The sequence below is a fragment of the Littorina saxatilis genome, linkage group LG15 (genome assembly GCF_037325665.1).
Source record: "Littorina saxatilis isolate snail1 linkage group LG15, US_GU_Lsax_2.0, whole genome shotgun sequence".
NCBI lineage: Eukaryota > Metazoa > Mollusca > Gastropoda > Littorinimorpha > Littorinidae > Littorina > Littorina saxatilis.
Window position 1 is genome coordinate 8,433,351 of NC_090259.1, and position 23,152 is coordinate 8,456,502.

At 40.2% G+C, this 23,152-nt stretch overlaps 1 protein-coding gene and 1 long non-coding RNA gene across 3 annotated transcripts in view; both read left to right on the forward strand.

The window, feature by feature from the left end:
• LOC138948433 (uncharacterized) overlaps positions 1-23,152 on the forward strand; it is a 179,115-nt gene that overhangs the window by 72,573 nt on the left and 83,390 nt on the right. The gene's annotated exons all lie outside the window — the stretch shown is intronic.
• Positions 1,541-17,654, forward strand: LOC138948429 (GTPase IMAP family member 8-like). 2 transcript variants are annotated; one of them, XM_070319965.1, is made up of 6 exons: positions 1,541-2,707; positions 3,497-3,655; positions 5,051-5,205; positions 5,784-6,765; positions 7,006-7,166; positions 17,001-17,654. In XM_070319965.1, the coding sequence occupies exons 1-6, from the start codon at positions 2,521-2,523 to the stop codon at positions 17,130-17,132; spliced, it is 1,776 nt and encodes a 591-aa protein (XP_070176066.1). In that variant the 5' UTR covers positions 1,541-2,520; the 3' UTR covers positions 17,133-17,654. The 2 variants fall into 2 exon arrangements, with proteins under 2 accessions (XP_070176066.1, XP_070176065.1); XM_070319964.1 differs by lacking the exon at positions 17,001-17,654 and adding an exon at positions 7,697-9,748 and having other exon boundaries at positions 1,543-2,707.

Here is a 23,152-nt window from a genome sequence, read left to right on the forward strand (position 1 = left end):
TGTGTGGGATACCTCCAGCTTCGCTCGGATTAAAAGTAGGGGTCCCGGGACTGTCTAGGACGGGCGTCCGTGGGGAGCCCTGAGCTCCCAAGCTGATATGCAATCCCAAAGTCCGGGCTTCGTCGAAGATTTCTTTACCACACAACGTGGCACTAAAATTAAACTTGGAGAATACACGGAATAACCTAGTGTTCTGGGTAGTTATTGAAGTGTCTTATAAAAATGAATGAAAAAATTGTGAAAATGAATGGCCACAGATCGCCGTTGCTATGAAAACAGCCGCCATATTGGCTTTTTAGGAAAAGGTTTTACAGTGACATCATACATAAGAAATGCATGAAATTTGACACAAAGATACACAAGACTTTTATCTACAATCATATTGCGCGACCTTTTTGACAAAAGACTACAGTTGAATTTATTATCAAATTTTGTAATGATTCTTGAATTTGTAACCGCATATTCATTAATCCTTATTTCAAAAATGTATATAAATTCAACTGTAGTCTTTTGTCACAAAATCGTTCTATATGATTGTAGATAAAAGTCTTGTGTATCTTTGTGCCAAATATTAAGCATTTCTGATATATAATGTTGCTGTAAATCGTTTCCTAGAAATCCAATATGGCGCTGTTTATGCCAGTTTCCATAGCGACTGCATGTCCTTTAGTTTTCGCAAATTGTTCATTTCTTTTTATAAGTCACTTCAATAACTACCCAGAAAACTAAGTTACTCCATGTATTTTCCAAGTTTTATTTTGGTCATTTTAGTGCCGCTCATTGCCTTAAAATTGAATTTGAGCAAGCGATCCAAAATTGACTTTTTCTTCTTATTCTTTATCATTTACTGATTCCAAAAACATATTGGTATGTTATTTTTAGATTAAAAACAGGCTGAGAAAGTTAAAAGGATTAGAGAAAAGCGCGTTTGTCTGTGAAGCGCTTTACTTTACTGCGCTATGCTGGCTTGTAGCTTCAAGCCATCTGCGAACCGGTGTGGCGATGTGAGATTGACGACTCTGTCACCTTTCCGACTCGGCCTCGTTGATCTTCTATAAACTCCACACTGAACAAAAAAACACCCTTCGATAGTACTGACAATCGTCCTTGGGTACTTTACATTCTTGGGGTCAAATTTATCCAACATTTTTTTTTAATTTAAACTTAGAAAAGTGATTCATCCTAAAATGTTTCACTTCTCATTCAAGGGACGTAACCACTCGGTGTACGTTTTCGAAGAAATCGAAATTTGGAGTGAAATCTAATAAATTTTAACACATATTTTCTTCACATGCAAGAAATTGACATGCTTTTCTTCCTTAAATAAGTTCACGTCTTTACTTTTTCCAGGAAACAACATTTCAGTCTCGAGTATATATCGAGTCGGAAAGGTGACAGAGTCGCCAATCTCACATCACTGCACCGGCCATACGCTACTGCGCTATACCGGATTGTCACTTTCTGCACGCTTTTTACATTTAGTCAAGTTTTGACTAAATGTTTTAACGTAGAGGGGGAATCGAGACGAGGGTCGTGGTGTATGTGCGTCTGTGTGTCTCTGTGTGTGTGTAGAGCGATTCAGACTAAACTACTGGACCGATCTTTATGAAATTTGACATGAGAGTTCCTGGGTATAAAATCCCCATACGCTTTTTTCATTTTTTCGATAAATGTCTTTTATGATGTCATATCCGGAGTTTTCGTGAAAGTTGAGGCGGCACTGTCACGCTCTCATTTTTCAACCAAATTGGTTCAAATTTTGGTCAAGTAATCTTCGACGAAGCCCGGACTTCGGTATTGCATTTCAGCTTGGTGGCTTAAAAATTAATTAATGACTTTGGTCATTAAAAATCTGAAAATTGTAAATAAAATATTTTTTTTATAAAACGATCCAAATTTACGTTCATCTTATTCCCCATCATTTTCTGATTCCAAAAACATATACATATGTTATATTTGGATTAAAAACAAGCTCTGAAAATTAAAAATATAAAAATTATTATCAAAATTAAATTGTCCAAATCAATTTAAAAACACTTTTATCTTATTCCTTGTCGGTTCCTGATTCCAAAAACATATAGATATGATATGTTTGGATTAAAAACACGCTCAGAAAGTTAAAACGAAGAGTGGTACAGAAAAGCGTGCTATCCTTCTCAGCGCAAGTACTACCCCGCTCTTCTTGTCAATTTCACTGCCTTTGCCGTGCGCGGTGGACTGACGATGCTACGAGTATACGGTCTTGCTGCGTTGCATTGCGTTCAGTTTCATTCTGTGAGTTCGACAGCTACTTGACTAAATGTTGTATTTTCGCCTTACGCGACTTGTTTTTTGTTAAAGTGGCAGAGCTTTCTTGGCTCATGGCCTCTGAGTATCGACAAAACTGTGTTGTCTTGGCGGATAAACGCAGAACGTTACTTTCATTCTGTAAGTTCGACGGGTTGACTAAATCTAGTAATTTTGCTTCACGCGACTTGTTTTTTTAACTGTACTCCCAGACCTCTTTCTGCGACAGATACGATGGAGGCGTGGGCCCACAACTGGACCCTGTCTGAACAAACAGTGGTGTTCTTGAAGAAGCAGGGTTACACAACCTTAAAGGACCTCTCTGTACTGACACCATTAAGTGTAAAAGAAACTATCCAGATACCTCAACTTCTACCTCACAGAGAATGTCAGATGCTTATGAAAGCCCTGGAATATGCAGGTAAAGTAAAGTATACAAAGCTGACGCAAGTCAAGCAACAATGTGCTTGTACTGCATCAAGATAAAGGGAGATAACCTAATCTGGTACATAATTTGTATTTGTCTGGTTTGATGAGAGCCTAGAAAAGCACAAGATTTGACCAGGCGCACAACCAAAGTACAAGTATTGAAAGAAGAAATGTAGAACTCTGAGATTCACGTAAGAAATCGACAAACAGTAACACAAACTCAATCACTCCGTCACACATACACACACACACACACACACACACACACACACACACACACACACACACACACACACACACACACACACACACACACACACACACACACACACACACAGTAAGCATAGGTGAAACTGTGCAAGAAAGCGAGACACTAGATCTGGGGACACGACTGCCAACTAGTCTCGGCCCGCTCAAAATAACAATGACCGAAACTTTCAGTAATTCCTTCGCGTGACGTCTAACCCTCTTACGCCATAATGTGACGTCTTCAAATGACGAAATGTTAAAGTTTCTACCACAGACATACACACGCACGCACAGACAGACAAAGTTACGATCGCATAGGCTACACTTCGTGAGCCAAAAACAGATGCTAAATGACATCTAAAAGACCAGTTTTATTTTTACTTGCTGGTATGTAAAGATTCGCCCATTCTGCAAAAAGGACGTGAGTTTACGACACTTCTTAACTTGGTTTACACAGTAATGTAGCAGTCTTGGTTTGAAACCTTGCAGAAACCTGTTTGATTCCTCATTTCCAAAACTTTATCGTGACCAGATATACCAGTCTGCGCGAGACCTGACAGAGACAGATATCATGTCCCCACGCCCCAAAGGGTGGAGACACAAGCAACGAGGCCATCACTGCACCATGAAAAGAATCTTCAGCAACAAGGATGGCCCGCTTCCGGAACGATCCAGCCAAAGTCGCAATGGAGTATGTGCTATGTATTCAGTTTCAGATTTTAAGACAAGGTTGGCGCTACAATATGCGATTTTTTTGTCACGGGCATTTCTGGATTGTTTTATTGAGTCACTTGAGAAAAAGTGACTCTATGTAATCGGTCAGTGTTAGTCTGTCCGGCCGGCCGGCCAGCCGGCCGTAGACACCACCTTAACGTTGGACTTTTCTCGGAAACTATCAAAGCGATCCGGCTCATATTTTGTTTAGTCGTGACCTCCAATGACCTCTACACTTTAACGATGGTTTCGTTGACCTTTGACCTTTTTCAAGGTCACAGGTCAGCGTCAAAGGAAAAATTAGACATTTTATATCTTTGACAAAGTTCATCGGATGTGATTGAAACTTTGTAGGATTATTCTTTACATCAAAGTATTTACATCTGTAGCCTTTTACGAACGTTATCAGAAAAACAAGGGAGATAACTAGCCTTTTCTGTTCGGCAACACACAACTTAACGTTGGGCTTTTCTCGGAAACTATAAAAGTGACCGGGCTCAAATTTTATGTGAACGTGACTCCCAGTGACCTCTACACTTTGACGTCTGCTTTGGTGACCTTTGACCTTTTTCAAGGTCACAGGTATGTCTTGAAGGAAAAAAATTGAAATATCATATCTCTGAAACTATTCATCGGATTTGATTCAAACTTTATAGGATTATTCTTTACATCAAATTATTTACATCTGTATTGTGTTGTGAATAGCAATTTCTTCCTGTCCATCTGATGCCTCATATAATATTCAGAACTGCGAAAGTGACTCGATCGAGCGTTTGCTCTTCTTGTTTGCAATTTGGGGCATGTCAGCGTCTCCAGAATGTCAATAACCTACACCATTTATTAGTAAGGATGTCCAACTGACTCGCCTTAATTGTAGTGTAATGATGGTTGCCTCAGTTCCTAGTTTGGTCGCTGTTGCTGTTTGAAAGTGATGTTAGTACGTTTTGTTGTCTTTTTTACATGTATGTGTGTGTGTGTGTGTTTATGTAAGTGTGTGTGTGCGGGCGTGCGTGCGGGCGTGCGTGCGTGCGTGCGTGCGTGCGTGCGTGTGTATGTGTGTGTGTGTGCTTCTGTCTGCCTGTCTGTCTGTCTGTCTGTCTGCCTGTTTTTGTTTTTTTGTTTTTTGTTGTTGCTTGATGTGGTCTTATCAACATAGCCAAGAAAAGAAGATCATGCAAATAATGTATCACGTTTTCCAGGCATGTGGCTGTCTGTGTTGGTTCTTTACTGCAACTCTTCACCACTATTTTAGAAGTTGCTCTCAGCTTCATATATGATAGTACGTATGAAGTCTTCAGTAAAGATTATGGTGGACAAACGACATCGTCATATTTGCCGTCGAGCATGGCTTTGTTTTGTTTTGATTTTACAGAGAAGCAATACAAATTGCTTTTGGTCGGAAAAAGAGGAAGCGGAAAAAGTTCAACTGCTGGCACCATTCTGCATGAAACAATCTCAACATCTCCGGGTGTCCGCGGATCCACTCTCCTTAAATTAAAGCGAGACACGGAGTACGGAAAAATCGAGGTATGATTCCGATACGCAAAAGCTACATAAGCAGCACAACTAGAACAAAAGTATTTTGCATGTTACATTTTTGCTTTTCTGTGAACTCCTCTAAAATTATCGAGACTGACTTAGAAAATGTTTGATAGAAATTCAGTGTTTGACTACCCCGAGTATCAGAAGGGTCGAAGTAATCGCCAGTGTTAGGATGTCCAGACGTAGACGGCAAACCTAATGCTAAGATTTTTCTCTCTCCACTGTTGTCCAAAATTTGAAGCTAGATCAAGCAAAGATAAGGTGAGGTTTTTTTCAAACTAGTACAGTATTTAATTTAGTACAGGTGATACTTCCTGCTACTTCTTCCTGTCAATTTACCACCCCCACCCATCACCCACTGTAGCCCCAAATGCTCGATGGACTCTCCTTGTTGACTCGTGCACGCATTCCAAGTAATGCGTGACAAGCAGTTTTCTGAATTTGTATTGCCTTTATGGGATTTATGATGCCGCATTGAATAACGCCTTTATGTATTTTTATTTGTCTTGTTCAACTGGTCACATTACGCACCTGAACTCGATTTTTTTAATTTTTTTTTTTAGATTGCAGAATGTCCGGCTGCTGTGCACAGCAAAGACTTCTCTCAGTTCTTGCACAGAGGCATGGAGATTCAACCAGACGCAATTCTGTATTTTGTACAGCAGTTTGACGTCGACGATGCCGACTACAAAGTCTACAATTGGACACAAACTATCCTTGGAGACGTAAGATCTGTGATTGTTGTCTTCACTCAAGGAGACAAATTGACAGCTGCCTGTGATGCTATGGATGATGCGCCGACACAGCTTAAGAGGATTGTCAGAGAATGCGGAAACAGATATGTTAGCTTCAACAATAAAGCCAAAGCTGGGCAACGTCAACAAGTTGCAAATCTGCTGCGTGTCGTCGACAGCATGAAGATGCGAAGAGAAGAAACAGCTGAACTCCAAAGATCGCTGGCCGGGAGAAGCGGGAACAAGGACAGAAACGAAAATCAGAAGCAAGCTTCGGGTGGGCAGTGGGCACCAGAGACGCCGCAAATCCGAAAAATGACACCAAGCAACATGATGCAGACGGATGGACGGCAACAGAACGAACGTGACTGGGAAGACATAGATGAGGAACATGAAGAGGAAAAACTAAGAGGATCTCAATACGCACAAGAAGACAAGGAAGAAGAATTGTTCTCAGAAGACGAGGAGGACGAAGAAGACGGGAAAACAGGAGCAAGAGCCGCCGAGAACCTACAAGACTACGATTCAGATATCAATAACATGAGAGCAAGCAGCCATCTCAGATATGTTCCTCGTCAACACGAGAAACTGAACAAGTCAAATCTGCAAAAAATGCCGCAAGATCCTGCAAGCACCTCCGAAGCCAGAAGAGGCATTCAGTCAGCACCAAAGTCGCAAAAAACGAACAATCCAGAGAAGACATCCAGGAAGGTCACTTCAAGCCAAGTGACGGAAATAAACTCTGGTCATCCACAGGTGAGTGGTGGAGCCGAAGCCACAAAACCAACTGATTTCCGGTACGCTGACAAAGGTAAGAAATTAATCATCATATATGTACAATATTGTGTATAGACTGCATTGCAATATTAAAACATCAGCATACAATTGATATATCTGCGAAAGTCAAATCGGCCTCTATTGTCAACAACACATATTGTCTACAGTTTTTGTGTGCGTTTATTTATATTTCAATTTTTTAAAACAAGTGTGTGTGTGTGTGTGTGTGTGTGTGTGTGTGTGTGTGTGTGTGTGTGTGTGTGTGTGTGTGTAGAAGAGTTCAGGTTTTTGCTGCTCGGCAAAACTGGGAGTGGCAAGAGCACGACCGGAAACACCATATTTGGAGAGAACAAGTTTTTCAGCTCCCCAGACTTTGGATCAGTGACTGCAGCGTGTGAAAGAGAAGTTTCTACAAAAAATGGAAAACACATCGAGGTATTTGTGCCTGTAATCTCTCTCTCTCTCTCTCTCTCTCTCTCTCTCTCTCTCTCTCTCTCTCTCTCTCTCTCTCTCTCTCTCTCTCTGCGCGCGCGCGCGCGCGCGCGTGTGTGTGTGTGTGTGTGTGTGTGTGTGTGTGAAGTTTTATGCATTGCTCCAAGACTGTGCTTAAGTAAATTGTGTTTGAATACAATCAGTATTGGCGTTAACCGGTAATTCCCGGTATATTACCCGGTATATTACCGGTTGAAATGAGAAAATACCGAAACAAAAATGGCTACCGGTATGACCTACCGGTTGATTTGTTAGAAATACCGGAGGTTTTCGCTGGTAAAACAACAAAACCAGTACTCTGAGTTGGACTCTTACTGGTTCCAATGACCAGCTTCCCGTTTGTTTTCCGGACTGTTTGCATCATAAAAGTGCGTACCAGTTTGACATAATACTAGCGCCATCACTGTACAATACGCTTGTATCTTGTAATTAGATGTTAGATTCACAACTATTTGTGTGTGTGCTTGGGACAGATTTTGGATTCACCTGGACTTTTCGACACCAGCAAAGACCAGGGTGAAATAGGCAGCATCATTGTTAAAGCTGTAGCAGCATTACATCCGGGAGCGAGTGCTGTTCTGTATGTCGTTAGAGCTGGACGCTACACAGATGAAGAATACGGTGTGTACGAAAGACTCAAAGCAGTTTTTGACGAAGACATAATCCAGTACACTATCGTCATCATCACCGGCGGCGACGTGTACGAGAATCAAAAGAAAACGATCAATTGACCAAATGATAGACGAAGGCCCCGAGAAGCTGAAAATCGTCATGAAGGAGTGTCATCGCAGATACGTTGTCTTTAACAACTTTGCCCCCGACCCGCGTCCCCAAGTTGAACGTCTCCTGAATATGGTCAGAAAGCTGGTAAGAGAGAACGGCAACAAATTATACGAGTGTGAAAAGTACAAGGAAGTTGGCGAAAATATTGATGCAAAAGTAAAAGAAGCCGTTGCAGGTGTTGAAAAACAAGAAATGGAGAAAAGAGAGACATACCAGAATGAAATAAAGAAGAAGGATGAGGAATTGAAGCAAAATGAAAACGAAATAGCAAGACAGATAAAGGACAGAGAAATTTCGGAGCAGGAAGCAAAGAAAATGTCAGATGACTTGAAAACGCAACACGAGGCAGAAAAAAAAGCACTTCAGGATGTGATAGCCGAATCTGACAGAAAAGTTGAAGAGGCGAAGAAAAGTAAACGAGAAGAAATAAAGAACGACGTTGTGAAAGGAGAACCGACTATTTCGGGATCTTTGAAAGGGCTTTCTAGTGCACTTATTGACAAGGTGGCGAAGACCTTTTCTCTGTGGAATTAGAATTTATAGATTAGAAACCATTACACACTGGGAATGCCATTACACGTTTGACCGCATGCAGTACAAAAAGTCGACTGTTTTGTGGGTTATGGAAGTTTCAACAAAACTGACATGCACAGGATGCACTGAAAAAAGAACTAATCAAATTGGGTGTATTTTTTTCTCACAGAAGACATTTGTCACCTTACAATATCGATGCTCATAAAATACTGTTTGTTCCTTTCTTATCAGTAAACACTTTGATGACTATAAAATTAATGCAAAAGTACCCATAAGCACAATGAAACGGTGCTTTGGGTTTTTTTAACCCCCCATTGATTGCAGCATGTATATTTTAAAATGTAATGCAGAAATAAATTAATATTTAGCATGGATAAACCTTAAATCTGAAAGCTTTGTAAGTAACATCATTATTCTGATTTTTTTTTTTAATATAGTGGTTAAGACTCAGGAAGTCCTTTTTGGTTTGTAAGTTATTAACCCTGGAAGTCTGTCTTTTTACATTTTGAAAGTGAAATATTTGTATGTAAGTCTTTTTTTCTGTGATGTTACCCTGATAACAATTCGGGTTGTTTTCATTCTGGGGAAAGCGAGCTTCCCTGTACTACAGTGCTGCTCATTTTTGTCTTTTTCTTGCATGCGCGTGTTCGTGTTTCTAAGCCCTGAGACTTTTGCTGTCAACTTGAGATCTTTATCGTGCGCATGCGTTTACTTTGGGATGTTCGGACATTGAAGAGAGTCCGCACAAAGTTGACTCTTGGAAATAAATCCCATGCCGAGCGTGGGGTTCGAACCCACGCCGATATGGAAACACTGGTTTCAACGCTAGCGCCGCTACCGACTGAGTTATCTCAGATTTATAGCTCGGCTTATTGTTGTTTCTTTCAAACAACACAGAAAATAAGGAGATATTTTGTCTAGAATTATTTTGCTAACCTTTGTAGTCAGCTGCTTATAATAATATTACCCTTTACTTTTACTTGTAGTTCTTCCATGTTTTGATGTCGCGACTTCAATTCGTTGTATATTTAGCAAAAAGCAAAATTGAAATGACAAAAACTGGAGTATATCATTTAACAGGTAGCCTACCAATACTAGAAGGATGTGTTCCTTTTAGATCGAATGTGATTTTAAACAAACCTGAATGTAGCATGGACCAACCAATGTGTACTTTTTTAGATTTTATTTTATTTTTAATGCGGAACTATTCTCTGGGATTTCAGAAGCCAGAATATATTTTATTTTTTTCAAATTGCAACTAAAATGGATTTTTCGTGATAATTTTAATTGAGTAAGGTACACACCACTCGGACACGTTTTGTAAAACAAGTGGGTCCCCCACCCCATTGAAATGTAGAATTTATTTTTTTTTTAAATTTTTTTACCTCAGTTGCATGCAGGTGGCTGCTACCGTTATTTTTTCTCTTACCTTTTTTTTTCAAGTGGGGAGCATCCTTCTTCATTGGTCTTTTTCTTTTTTCAATCAAATGTTTACATGTTCCAATTAACAAACTTTATCAATAAACTAATATGGTAACAAAAGATTTTTTAAAAAGAAACTAATTCCTGCCTAAAATCAATTTTTAAAATCAATTTTGATATTACAACGTACTCTCTTGCACATGAAGAAAATAAACAAAAATAAACAAATGACAAAGATTAATAAAAAAACAAGAAATTCCTCCGAGGTAGGAAAAACACCCCCGTCCTTACCATTCTCACTGCCACCAACTGAGAAGGCACTGCTAACAAGTGTGGTTAAAATACTATAGTGCACCATACGAAGGAAGGGAGGTAAACGCTGAGAAGATAAGGAAGAGTTATGCCGTAGTTGATCCCCCCAAAAAACCAAAATCCACCAATAACTCCCTAACCGTGTGTTTGACTGGTCCCAATTTTTGTAAGGACCGTCTCAGGAATGTATAGAACCTGTTCACCAAGTTTGGTGACGATCGGTCCGTTCATTCTTGAGATCTACTTGCGAACACAAACAAACACATCGAGTGAAACCTATACACACCCCTATACCGGGGGTGTAAAAAGTACGACCAGATGACGATTTGAACTCGACTCCATTGCGTATCAGGCGAATGCAATGAAAATTCTCGACACTGTAATGCATTAAAGAAGACGCTAGCACGCTTTCGCCACAACGCCGGTATGATCGAGCATCGGCTGAAATCTTTCGCATACAGTATCTCGTATTTTTCCGCAATGCATTGGTGCTTTAAACCGGCACGGTTGGCCTAGTGGTAAGGCGTCCGCCCCGTGATCGGGAGGTCGTGGGTTCGTTATGGGGTTAGTGCTAGGACTGGTTGGTCCGGTGTCAGAATAAGGTGATTGGGTGAAACATGAAGCCTGTGCTGCGACTTCTGTCTTGTGTGTGGCGCACGTTATACGTCAAAGCAGCACCGCCCTGATATGGCCCTTTGTGGTCGGCTGGGCGTTAAGCAAACAAACAAACAAACAAACAAACAAACAAACAAACAAACAAACAAAATTGGTGCTTAAATGACACCAATGTGTGTCCATGAGGGACATAAATCTACAAACAATATTTGAACAAGATTTATTCAGAATTGACGGTTTGAATAACGTATGAAAAGAGTGACATGGACAGTGTTGGGGAAGTTACTGCCGGGTAGCGACTTTAGAGGAGGGGGATGGGTCCTCTAACTTTACAGCTCGGTGACACCCCGGTAAGGACTTACCGGTGTTTCATAAATAACACTTAGCGGACTTATCGGGCGTAAGTGGTTTTACAGGCCAGTATATGAGTTGCAGCTATTTTAAGAATACGGGGCCTGTTTTTGATGGTTTTACAAGCCAGTATTTGAGTTGCAGCTTTTTTAAGAATACGGGGCCTGTTTTTGATTGTATGTAAGATACTAGTTTACTCAAGAAGAGGTTTTTTGTTTGTTTTTGTTTTTTTACTTGTAAGCAAGATACTAACTCGGGAAGTCTTTTTTTGTTGCTGGAATTTGTATGTAATTTAAGATATTTACTTGGGAATTCGTGTTCAATGTGTATGTAGTATATTTAGTATGGAAGTCTTTTTTAATTTGCATGTAAGATGATATTAACTCGGGAAGTCTTTTTCAATGTGTATATATATGTAACATATTCACTCTGGAATTATTTTTTAAATTTGTATTTAAAATATTAACTCGAGGATTCCTTTTCAACGTGCATGTAGTATATTTAGTATGGACGTCTTTTTAAGTTCGTATGTAGGATATTTACTCTGGAATTATTTTTGAATGTGTATGTTACATATTTACTCTGGAATTATTTTTTAAATTGTATGTACACTATTAACTTGAGAATTCCTTTTCAAGGTGCATTAGTATGTTTAGTATGGAAGTCTTTTTAATTTCGTATGTAAGATATTTACTCGGGAATTATTTTAGAATGTGTATGCAACATATTCACTCTGGAATTCTTTTTTTTAATTTGTATGTACAATATTAACTCGAGAATTCCTTTTCAAGGTGCATGTAGTATATTTAGTATGGACGTCTTTTTAAATTTGCATGTGGATATTTACTCTGGAATTATTTTTGAATGTGTATGTTACATATTTACTCTGGAATCCTTTTTGGCTCACGTAAGTGTAGCCTATGCGATGCTAACTTTTTTCTGTCTGTGCGTGCGTGCGTGTGTGTGTGTGATAGAAACTTTAACATTTGACTGAACACCGAAATACTAATTTTACCGGGTTATTATCCAAGCAACAGCTTCAAAGTATTGAAGCAATGGTCAACATTTCGTCGGCACGTATGTAGATAAAGTGTGTATCCAAAGAAAACAGGTGGTGGTGGGTTTTTTTTTTTTGGGGGGGGGGGGGTAAAAACAGGTGACTGGTTTGTGTTGTGTGTGGTATGTAGACCAGGTCAGGGGTCAAGGTTAGGTCAGATCGCGTGAAGCATTGTGGTATAGATTCACTTCTCAGTTCTAACCGAGCTGTATTCGCCGATTCGGGGAAGACGATTTGACATTGTTCGGTTTCGTAGCGGCTATAGAAAAAAAAGATAAAGAAGATACCAAATGAGATTTCCTACAGGTTGATCTGCACAGCGTGTTTTCAGTGTCTGCGCGAGGAAGCGCTGTCGAAAGGGCAGTGTCGATCTCAGTGGCAGTCGTGTCCCCGTAAGTAGGCTACAGACAGATCTAGATCTAGCGTCTCCCACTCTTGCACTGTGTCTATGCTTACTGTGTGTGTGTATTGAGTTTGTGTTACTGTTTGTCGATTTCTTACGGGAGCCTTGAAGGCTTCGCCTCTTGTTTAATTTGTATGTACAATATTAACTCGAGAATTCATTTTCAATGTGCATGTAGTATGTTTAGTATGGACGTCGTTTTAAATTTGCATGTGGATATTTACTCTGGAATTATTATTGATTATGTATGCTACATATTTACTCTGGAATCCTTTTTTAATTTGTACACATGTTACGAAGAGGTATGGGTCTCAAAATTTACTTCCTCCAATTCCTCGTATAGATCTTTATAAATCCAACTTTTTCAGGATCATCTCTGTGGAATTCTTTGCCAATAGAAATCAAACGATCCGCATCATTAAAGGCCTTTAAAAGGCAGTTGCACACACATTTGATAACACTATAAACTGCCCCTGATGTCTAGTTTCCATTGTGTACTCGGATAATGCATGCTATGCTCTTAAGTGCTTTGTTTTTTATGTTTATACTCGATCATTATTTTGATGTTTTACTCGTTTAATACTTTGATTAGATACTGTTCCTTTTAGGTATGAAATGATAGCATGTGCATGTGTGTAGGTATGCGAGCGCACGCGAACATGTGTGTGTGTATATGTGTGCATGTGTATGTGTATGTGTGCGTGTGTGCGTGTGTGCGTGTGTGTGTGTGTGTGTGTGTGTTTGTGTGTGTGTAAGTGTGTGTGAGCTTGTGTGTGCGTGTGTGTGTATACGAGGGTGTGTGTGTGGATGTGTGTGTGTATGTGCGCAGTTTTGCTTTCGTTTACAATTATTCTCTGTAGTATGTTCCAAGGACAGGTTGGAAGATTAGGCGAAGCCTAAAACCTTTATCCTTATGTAATAAAGTTCTGAGTTCTGAGTTCTCTCTCTGTCCAGTCCTCTCTCTCTCTCTCTCTCTCTCTCTCTCTCTCTCTCTCTCTCTGCGCGTGCGCGCGCGCGCGCGCGTGTGTGTGTGTGTGTGTATGTGTGTGTGTGTGTGCAGTTTTATGCATTGCTCCAAGACTGTGCTTAAGTAAATTTTGTTTGAATACAAATTCAATACGCTTGTATCTTGTAATTAGATGTTAGATTCACAAGTATTTGTGTGTGTGCTTGGGACAGATTTTGGATTCACCTGGACTTTTCGACACCAGCAAAGACCAGGGTGAAATAGGCGGCATCATTGTTAAAGCTGTAATAGCATTACATCCGGGAGCGAGTGCTGTTCTGTATGTCGTTAGAGCTGGACGCTACACAGATGAAGAATACGGTATGTACGAAAGACTCAAAGCCGTTTTTGACGAGGACATAATCAAGTACACTATCGTCATCATCACCGTCGGCGACGTGCACGAGAATCAAAAGAAAACGATTGACCAAATGATAGACGAAGGCCCCGAGAAGCTGAAAATCGTCATGAAGGAGTGTCATCGCAGATACATTGTCTTTAACAACTTTGCCCCCGACCCGCGCCCCCAAGTTGAACGTCTCCTGAATATGGTCAGAACGCTGGTAAGAGAGAACGGCAACAAATTATACGAGTGTAAAAAGTACAAGGAAGTTGGCGAAAATATTGATGCAAAAGTAAAAGAAGCCTTTGCAGGTGTTGAAAAACAAGAAATGGAGAAAAGAGAGACATACCAGAATGAAATAAAGAAGAAGGATGAGGAAGTGAAGCAAAACGAAAAAGAAATAGAAAGACAGAGAAAGGACAGAGAAATGTCGGAGCAGGAAGCAAAGAAAAGGGCAGATGACTTGAACATGCAACACGAGGCAGAAAAAAAAGCACTTCAGGATCGTATAGCCGAATCTGACAGAAAAGTTGAAGAGGCGAAGAAAAGTAAACGAGAAAAATAAAGAACGACGTTGTGAAAGGAGAACCGACTATTTCGGGATCTTTGAAAGGGCTTGCTAGTGCAGTTATTGACAAGACCTTTTCTCTGTGGAATTTGAATTGATAGATTAGAAACCATTACACACTGGGAATGCCATTACACGTGTGACCGCATGCAGTACAAAAAGTCGACTGTTTTGTGGGTTATGGAAGTTTCAACAAAACTGACATGCACAGGATGCACTGAAAAAAGAACTAATCAAATTGGTGTATTTTTTTTTTCTCACAGAAGACATTTGTCACCTTACAATATCGATGATCATAAAATACTGTTTGTTCCGTTCTTATCAGTAAACACTTTGATGACTATAAATTTAATGCAAAAGTACCCATAAGCACAATGAAACGGTGCTTTGGTTTTTTTTTAACCCCCCCATTGATTGCAGCATGTATATTTTAAAATGTAATGCAGAAATAAATTAATATTTAGCATGGATAAACCATCTGAAAGCTTTGTAAGTAACATCATTATTCTGATTTTTGACTCACATGCGAAGCAAAAGTGAGTCTATGTACTCACCCGAGTCGTCCGTCCGTCCGTCCGTCCGGAAAACTTTAACGTTGGATATTTCTTGGACACTATTCAGTTTATCAGTACCAAATTTGGCAAGATGGTGTATGATGACAAGGCCCCAAAAAACATACATAGCATCTTGACCTTGCTTCAAAGTCAAGGTCGCAGGGGCCATAAATGTTGCCTAAAAAACAGCTATTTTTCACATTTTTCCCATTTTCTCTGAAGTTGTTGAGATTCAATACCTCACCTATATATGATATATAGGGCAAAGTAAGCCCCATCTTTTGATACCAGTTTGGTTTACCTTGCTTCAAGGTCAAGGTCACAGGAGCTCTTCAAAGTTGGATTGTATACATATTTTGAAGTGACCTTGACCCTGAACTATGGAAGATAACTGTTTCAAACTTAAAAATTATGTGGGGCACATGTTATGCTTTCATCATGAGACACATTTGGTCACATATGATCAAGGTCAAGGTCACTTTGACCCTTATGAAATGTGACCAAAATAAGGTAGTGAACCACTAAAAGTGACCATATCTCATGGTAGAAAGAGCCAATAAGCACCATTGTACTTCCTATGTCTTGAATTAACAGCTTTATGTTGCATGACCTTGGATGACCTTGACCTTGGGTCAAGGTCACATGTATTTTGGTAGGAAAAATGTGTAAAGCATGTGAGTCGTATGGGCTTTGCCCTTCTTGTTTTTTAATATAGTGTTTAAGACTCAGGAAGTCCTTTTTAGTTTGTAAGTTATTAACCCTGGAAGTCTTTCTTTTTACATTTTGAAAGTAAAATATTTGTATGTAAGTCTTTTTTTCTGTGATGTTACCCTGATAACAATTCGGGTTGTTTTCATAGTGGGGAAAGCGAGCTTCCCTGTACTACAGTGCTGCCCATTTTTGTCTTTTTCCTGCATGCGCGTGTTCGTGTTTCTAAGCCCTGAGACTTTCGCTGTCAACTTGAGATCTTTATCGTGCGCATGCGTTTACTTTGGGATGTTCGGACATTGAAGAGAGTCCGCACAAAGTTGACTCTTGGAAATAAATCCCTTGCCGAGCGTGGGGTTCGAACCCACGCCGATATGGAAACACTGGTTTCAACGCTAGCGCCGCTACCGACTGAGTTATCTCAGATTTATAGCTCGGCTTATTGTTGTTTCTTTCAAACAACACAGAAAATAAGGAGATATTTTGTCTAGAATTATTTTGCTAACCTTTGTAGTCAGCTGCTTATAATAATATTACCCTTTACTTTTACTTATAGTTCTTCCATGTTTTGATGTCACGACTTCAATTCGTTGTATATTTAGCAAAAAGCAAAATTGAAATGACAAAAACTGGAGTATATCATTTAACAGGTAGCCTGCCAATACTAGAAGGATGTGTTCCTTTTAGATCGAATGTGATTTTAAACAAACCTGAATGTAGCATGGACCAACCAATTTGTACTTTTTGAGATTTTTAAAAAAAAAATTTTGATGCGGAACTATTCTCTGAATTTCAAAAGCTAGAATATATTTTATTTTTTTCAAATTGCAACTAAAATGGATTTGTTGTGATTATTTTAAATAGGTAGGGTGCACACACCACTCCGACACGTTTTGTAAAACAAGTGGGACCCCGGCCGCCCCCCCCCCCCCCCCCCACCCCATTGAAATGTAGAATTTTTAAAACAAGATAATGAAATTTATTAACAAAGTTTATCATATTATTCTGTGTACGAAATAAAGTTATTTTTCCCAAAAGCTATTAAAATGAAGATAATAATTATATGTATGTTGTATGGCCATGTTGGGTTTGATGCGTGCATGCCTGGTTTTCTCCTGTAGATGGGTGTCGGCACAGAAGGTCTGCCCGCTGTCCTCAGCCAACATGCTCCGTCTTCATGGCAGCTCAAATTTTTTATCGAGGTTCTCTCCTCTAGATCCGCCGTGTTTCGCCTAGGGGCTTGCGCTGCCTAGTTGATAGGGTCACCTCGTAGAGGATGTGGTCATAGACCACGCACGGTCGGTCTTGGGATAGGGAAACGTTATGCTAGTCCGGAGGGATTACGCCACAATGGCCACCTCGCGAAGACCCAGGGTCCTAGACTAGGGAGGTCCAAGGGGGAGCACCGGGAGGGCTACCCCTCTACCCGCACCTCCAACACAATCCCTTCCCCTGGTAGCTTCATCCCCAAGGAGGAAACAGAGCTACCTGCCACACCCCATGTTGTATGAATGCCAGTATTTCACAGTAACATCAGAGACGGCCCCTTTTATCAAAGGCAATTGTAAGTGCCATAAACCAGTTCTCTGTGGTAAATGTTTATGGTACAAATGCAGATATGTTCTATGATTGTTTAGAAGACAGAAAAGCCACGAACACTACTATACCCTAAAATATCATTAATGCGAAAACACAGAGTAAAATCCCGCTACATTCACTTTTTGCCTGACCAAAATCTACGAAGAAGATCAGGGGCGGATCAGTTGCTTTGTAAGGGGGGGGGGGGGGGTACTTTGAATCGAAAGTGAATGTGATGGACGCGAAGCGCCCGAATTTGCTAGGGGGGTCCGGGGGCATCCCCCCTGGAAAAATGTTTGGCCCAAAGAAGCAAAATGGTGCCATCTGGTGCCATTTGAACTTAGAAATGGTCATAGACTCAGCTTTCCAATTTTTTTTTTCGGGGAGGGGGGCACGTGCCCCCTGTGTCCCCCCCCCCCCCCTCGTCCGCCCCTGAAGATGATGTCACTCGCATAGCAATACGTCATAAGACCGATGACGCCAAATTTTTGCGTCATGCATATAGACTTGTTTACCAGTTTTGGAAGCAGCGGCGGCCCAAAACGCTGGCTCAGAAGAAGACAAAGTTTTGTGGCATTCTTCATTTACCTATGCTTGTAAAAATTGATCATCAGGAATCGAAGAATGCCGACAAGGTCATTCACCTGACAGCTCGATTACTTCCGGACATCTCCGTCAGTACTCGGAAATTGGGAATGTTAATTACCTGTTTCATCGATCGCAAAACAATATTTCCCCACCTCGAATTTGTATTTTTATCATTGTTTTGCACTCTTGGGACTTGAAATATCGCTAGACTGTGAAGACAGAAATGGTGCACGATCTAGAAAGCAGAAAATAATATTTTCAAACATTTCAATTCGTCGTTTTCACCACAAATGTAGCACTGTGAAAGGCTAAAACGTGTGCACCCATGAGTTCCACCTTCCCACTTTCATTCGTGGTGAACAGTCTCCTCACCCAGCCTCACATTACGTTTTTATCTGCATTTTCCCAACCCAACTAAGTTGACCATGTCCTGACCCCATGTTTTGGCAAATTTTGTGGCAGAAGATTGGAGTTATTCTTTCTTGCCTTGGTCCTTGCTACTTAATGACGTGCAATGCGGAGACGTGCACAGCATGATGGTGACCTTGATTTTCTACTGGTGATATCACAATGCCGCAAACTTATTTGCACGGTCAGTCTCTCGGGAGACGTGCAGAAGAAGTAACAGAATTTTACCTGACGTCATTCGCATTATGACATCTTCTCTTAGTTTGTTTAGTCAGTGTTGTTTCTCATTAAACGATTATGAGCTGAATTGTTGTTGATTCTTTCAAACATCAGAGAAAATACCACTTTTTATCATCAGAGTTATAATACACTAAAAGCGTGTTGTCTAACTCTGAATATTTCAGCGGCTGTTTGTTTTGTCTACAACATTCATAGAGTATGTGTAGTTTTCAATGTAATAATAAATGTTATTAAATATTTAGAATATAAATATATGGTTTGTGGCAAATTTAATTATTGTCCTGAGAGAATTCACGGTCAATGATATTCAGGCTGCTATCCCTTGGGGATAGTGTGCAGCAACTGAATCGCGCTATGCCTAAGAGTCACTTCTATCGTGCGCATGAGTGTACACGGGGGTGTTCGGACACCTAGGAGAGCCTGCACACATTTGACTCCGGGACATAAATCCCTTGCCGAACTTGGTGGTCAAGCCCACGCCACAAGCGATAACTGGTTTGAAAGCCGGCGCCCCTACCGACTTCAGTGCCCTTCAAATCAAATCAAATTTTATTTTTCGAGGGTTGTGGCGTAAGCCTTTAAACTGTGAGAGCGTTTGTATGTAAAATATTGACTCTGGAGACCTGGGCCCATATTCTTGAAAAAGCTGCAATATTGTGTCCTTCAAAGTCAACACGTCGTTTAACTACCGCCCAGTATTTATTTGCACTGCACAGTCATTATTTATTTTGCCCCGGTATTCATGTGAGCCTGGCGGAAGGTCGGCAGCTACCAGTGTTGGTTATTTTTAGAATAGAAGATTCCCCATGCTTGTTCCTCTCTGCGCACGCGTTACCGGCGTTTTCACCGGCGGCTCAGTTTCAAAGTCAATAGCAACAACCCAAACAAACTGAATGAAATAAAAACACGGGGAGGCATTTATTTAAAAAAAATTTTTTTTTACCTCAGTTGCATGCAGGTGGCTGCTACCGTTATTTTTTCTCTCTCACCTTTTTTTAGCATCCTTCTTCATTGGTCTTTTTCTTTTTTCAATCAAATGTTTACATGTTTGAATTAACAAACTTTATCAATAAACGAATATCATGGTAACAACAGATTTTTAAAAAGAAACTCATTCCTGCCTAACATTAATTTTTGAAATCAATGTTGATATTACAACGTACTGCACATGAAGAAAATAAACAAAAATAAACAAATGACAAAGTGTAAAAAAAAAAGTACGGCCAGATGTCGATTTGAACTCGACTCCATAGCGTATCAGGCGAATGCAATGAAAATTCTCGACACTGTAATGCATTAAAGAAGACGCGAGCACGCTTTCGCCACAAAGCCGACCGTAACACGAAATTTTTACTCCACGAAAAATTTACTCAGGAGTAAATATTTCGTACGAAATTCCTACTCCGAGTACACTTTTCGTACGAGAAAAGAACTCCTCAAGGCACGAAAAAATTATTCCCTCCACGAAATTTTTACTCCCCATTTTTTTCCCTTCCAGTAAAAATCTCGTACGCAAAAATGGGATGCGGGCGAAGGGATAATACCAATAAGTGATCTCGCGCAAACGAATGTCGCGCTACCCTCTTTTCACCCCTTCCATCACCAAGACTAACAGGGGACAAGGGAGTAAACATTTCGTACACCTGGCATGGGAAGTTAAATTGCTCGTGTTGGGGTGAAGTAATTTATTCGTTATTTATTCGTCAGGGGAGTAACATTTTTGTACGAAATGTTTACTCCGAACTCACCTGTCTTGGGGAGTAATTTTCTCGTGCAATGGGGGAGTGCTTTTTTCGTAAAGGGAGTAACTTTTTCGTACGAAATGTTAACTCCGGAGTAAAAATCTCGTGGGAGTAATTTTCTCGTTTTACACCGGTATGATCGAGCATCGGTTGAAATCTTTCGCGAGGAGTATCTCGTATTTGTCCGCAATGCATTGGTGCTTTAAACCGGCACGGTTGGCTTAGTGGTAAGGCGTCCGCCCCGTGATCGGGAGGTCGTGGGTTCGAACCCCGGCCGGGTCATACCTAAGACTTTAAAATTGGCAATCTAGTGGCTGCTCCGCCTGGCGTCTGGCATTATGGGGTTAGTGCTAGGACTGGCTGGTCCGGTGTCAGAATAATGTGACTGGGTGAGACATGAAGCCTGTGCTGCGAGTTCTGTCTTGTGTGTGGCGCACGTTATATGTCAAAGCAGCACCGCCCTGATATAGCCCTTTGTGGTCGGCTGGGCGTTAAGCAAACAAACAAACAAACAACAAAAATTGGTCCTTAAATGACACCAATGTGTGTCCGGCATGAGGGACATAAATCTACAAACAATATTTGAACAATATTTATTCAGAATTCAGGTGCATTAGTATGTTTAGTATGGAAGTCTTTTTAATTTCGTATGTAAGATATTTACTCGGGAATTATTTTAGAATGTGCATGCAACATATTCACTCTGGAATTCTTTTTTTTAATTTGTATGTACAATATTAACTCGAGAATTCCTTTTCAAGGTGCATGCAGTATATTTAGTATGGAAGTCTTTTTAAATTTGCATGTAGGATATTTACTCTGGAATTATTTTCCAATGTGTATGCTTCATATTTACTCTGGAATCCTTTTTTAATTTGTATGTACAATATTAACTCGAGAATTCATTTTCAATGTGCATGTAGTATATTTAGTATGGACGTCTTTTTAAATTTGCATGTAGGATATTTACTCTGGAATTATTTTTGATAACACTTTTTCGTTCAGATCACGGACTAATACTCTTGTGAGCTTGAAGCAAATGGCTGTGAAACACGGTCCGTTTGTCCCATCCGTAAGGGAAGATTTGGTCAAACTAAGTTTTCCTTGCTGTTTTTCTCCTTTTCTTTTTTTTTCCTTTTTTAAAATTTTTTTTATATTTTTATTTTTATATATATTTTGTTTTTGTTTTTGTCTCATCTCCTTTTTCAAAAAATGTGTCGCATTGATCATAATCCGCCATGAAATTTCAGGAATGTTTATGTGAGCACTTACCATAAGTTTTAAACTTGTTGTGCTCCTTCTTAATGATGTTGTTATATTATCATGTGTCTGTTTATGAATAAAATACTGTTTAAAGGAAGATTTGGTTTGGTTTTGGGGCCTGTAAAAACAATGTATGTATAATTTTACACAAATGGTCCTGATACCTGTTTTTATAAATACATAATTCTAGGATTTTCCTAAGCTCAGTTGAATGTACTTTTTGTAACTGCTTCAAATTAAAAGGTTGAGGGAAAGAATTATGTTTCGGTGTTTTGTTCTAAGTGTATGTTTACGCCCAATTATGTGCATGTGTGTGCGTGCCTCTCTCTCTCCCTCTGTGTGTGTGTGTGTGTGTGCGTGTGTGTGCGTGTGTGTGTGTGGGTGTGTGTGGGTGTGTGTGTGTGTGTGTGTGTGTGTGTGTAAATGAGCGTGTTGGTGTGCGTACACGTTTGTGTGTAGTGCCTCGATCTTTGTGTTGTGTCTCCTGGGGGGGGGGGGGGGTTCATGCATCACATATTTACGTTCAAATATGATGTTTTGTTGTTGTTATTTGTGTTTGCTATCTTCTGCATAATGTTTTCAGCTTCTAAGTTAATGCACTTCTTCTTCGCTCCTTCCTGCATTGTGAGTCCTGGGTCAATCAAAGCAATACAGGCTACTGATTTGTGTTCCTCGTGATTTTCGAGAAATACGCATAAATGCATTCTTCATCACCCAGATCTTTTCAGGACACGGTTTTGAACATTCATTGCTGAAGAACATGGTATTTAAAGGCTGAAGATTTCAATACAATAGCTCGTCCAGGACATACATTTCATTCGTTATTGCTTTGTTGTGTTTGGTAGTGATCAGGTAGTGGTGGTGCTTTTGTAGTTGCGCATTATTCCCCTTGATTGTGGAACGTTTACAATCAATTATTTGTAGACATGCATGTGGGGCTGGGGCGGGGAGGTGCAGGGTAGGGTAGATGAAAAAGAATAATGTGTTTACAATGTGTAAATCAGCCTTATACCTTCAAGACTCGCATCACGTTTAAACTAATGTTCTCTTTACTAATTAGTGTGCATGGCAACAGATGTCCGTTAATGATTTTCATGCATCAGTGTGTTTAATTGCTTATTGTGCCATATGCTTCAATTGGTGTGTGGATGTGCGCTTACACTCAAATCCCTGCTAGCTATTGGAGATACCTTCAATCCATCCCATGTTGAGTAACGATCGTGTTCGCCACTGCAGATCTGTCCTGACATTTACAACAGATATGTGACCCTCCACCACGAAATGAGTCGCATGTCACCTCGCGCGGTTCTGCGCTAGGCTTATATATAAGTCCGGGGAGTGTCTGGTAACAGTGTGAGGGTCACCTTAGTCACAGGCTTATAACTCAAACAGTTTTCGCTCTTTTCTAAAACGGTTTTCACCACTGGATAGAGCATAACAAACTCTCTAGGAAA

Bases quoted from the DNA above. Each gene is read 5' to 3' on its own strand.
- LOC138948429 (XM_070319964.1), top strand. From the start codon at position 2,521: ATGGAGGCGTGGGCCCACAACTGGACCCTGTCTGAACAAACAGTGGTG. The intron at 2,708-3,496 runs GTAAAGTAAAGT...TATCGTGACCAG, and splicing joins GAAAGCCCTGGAATATGCAG to ATATACCAGTCTGCGCGAGA. The intron at 5,206-5,783 runs GTATGATTCCGA...TTTTTTTTTTAG, and splicing joins CGGAGTACGGAAAAATCGAG to ATTGCAGAATGTCCGGCTGC.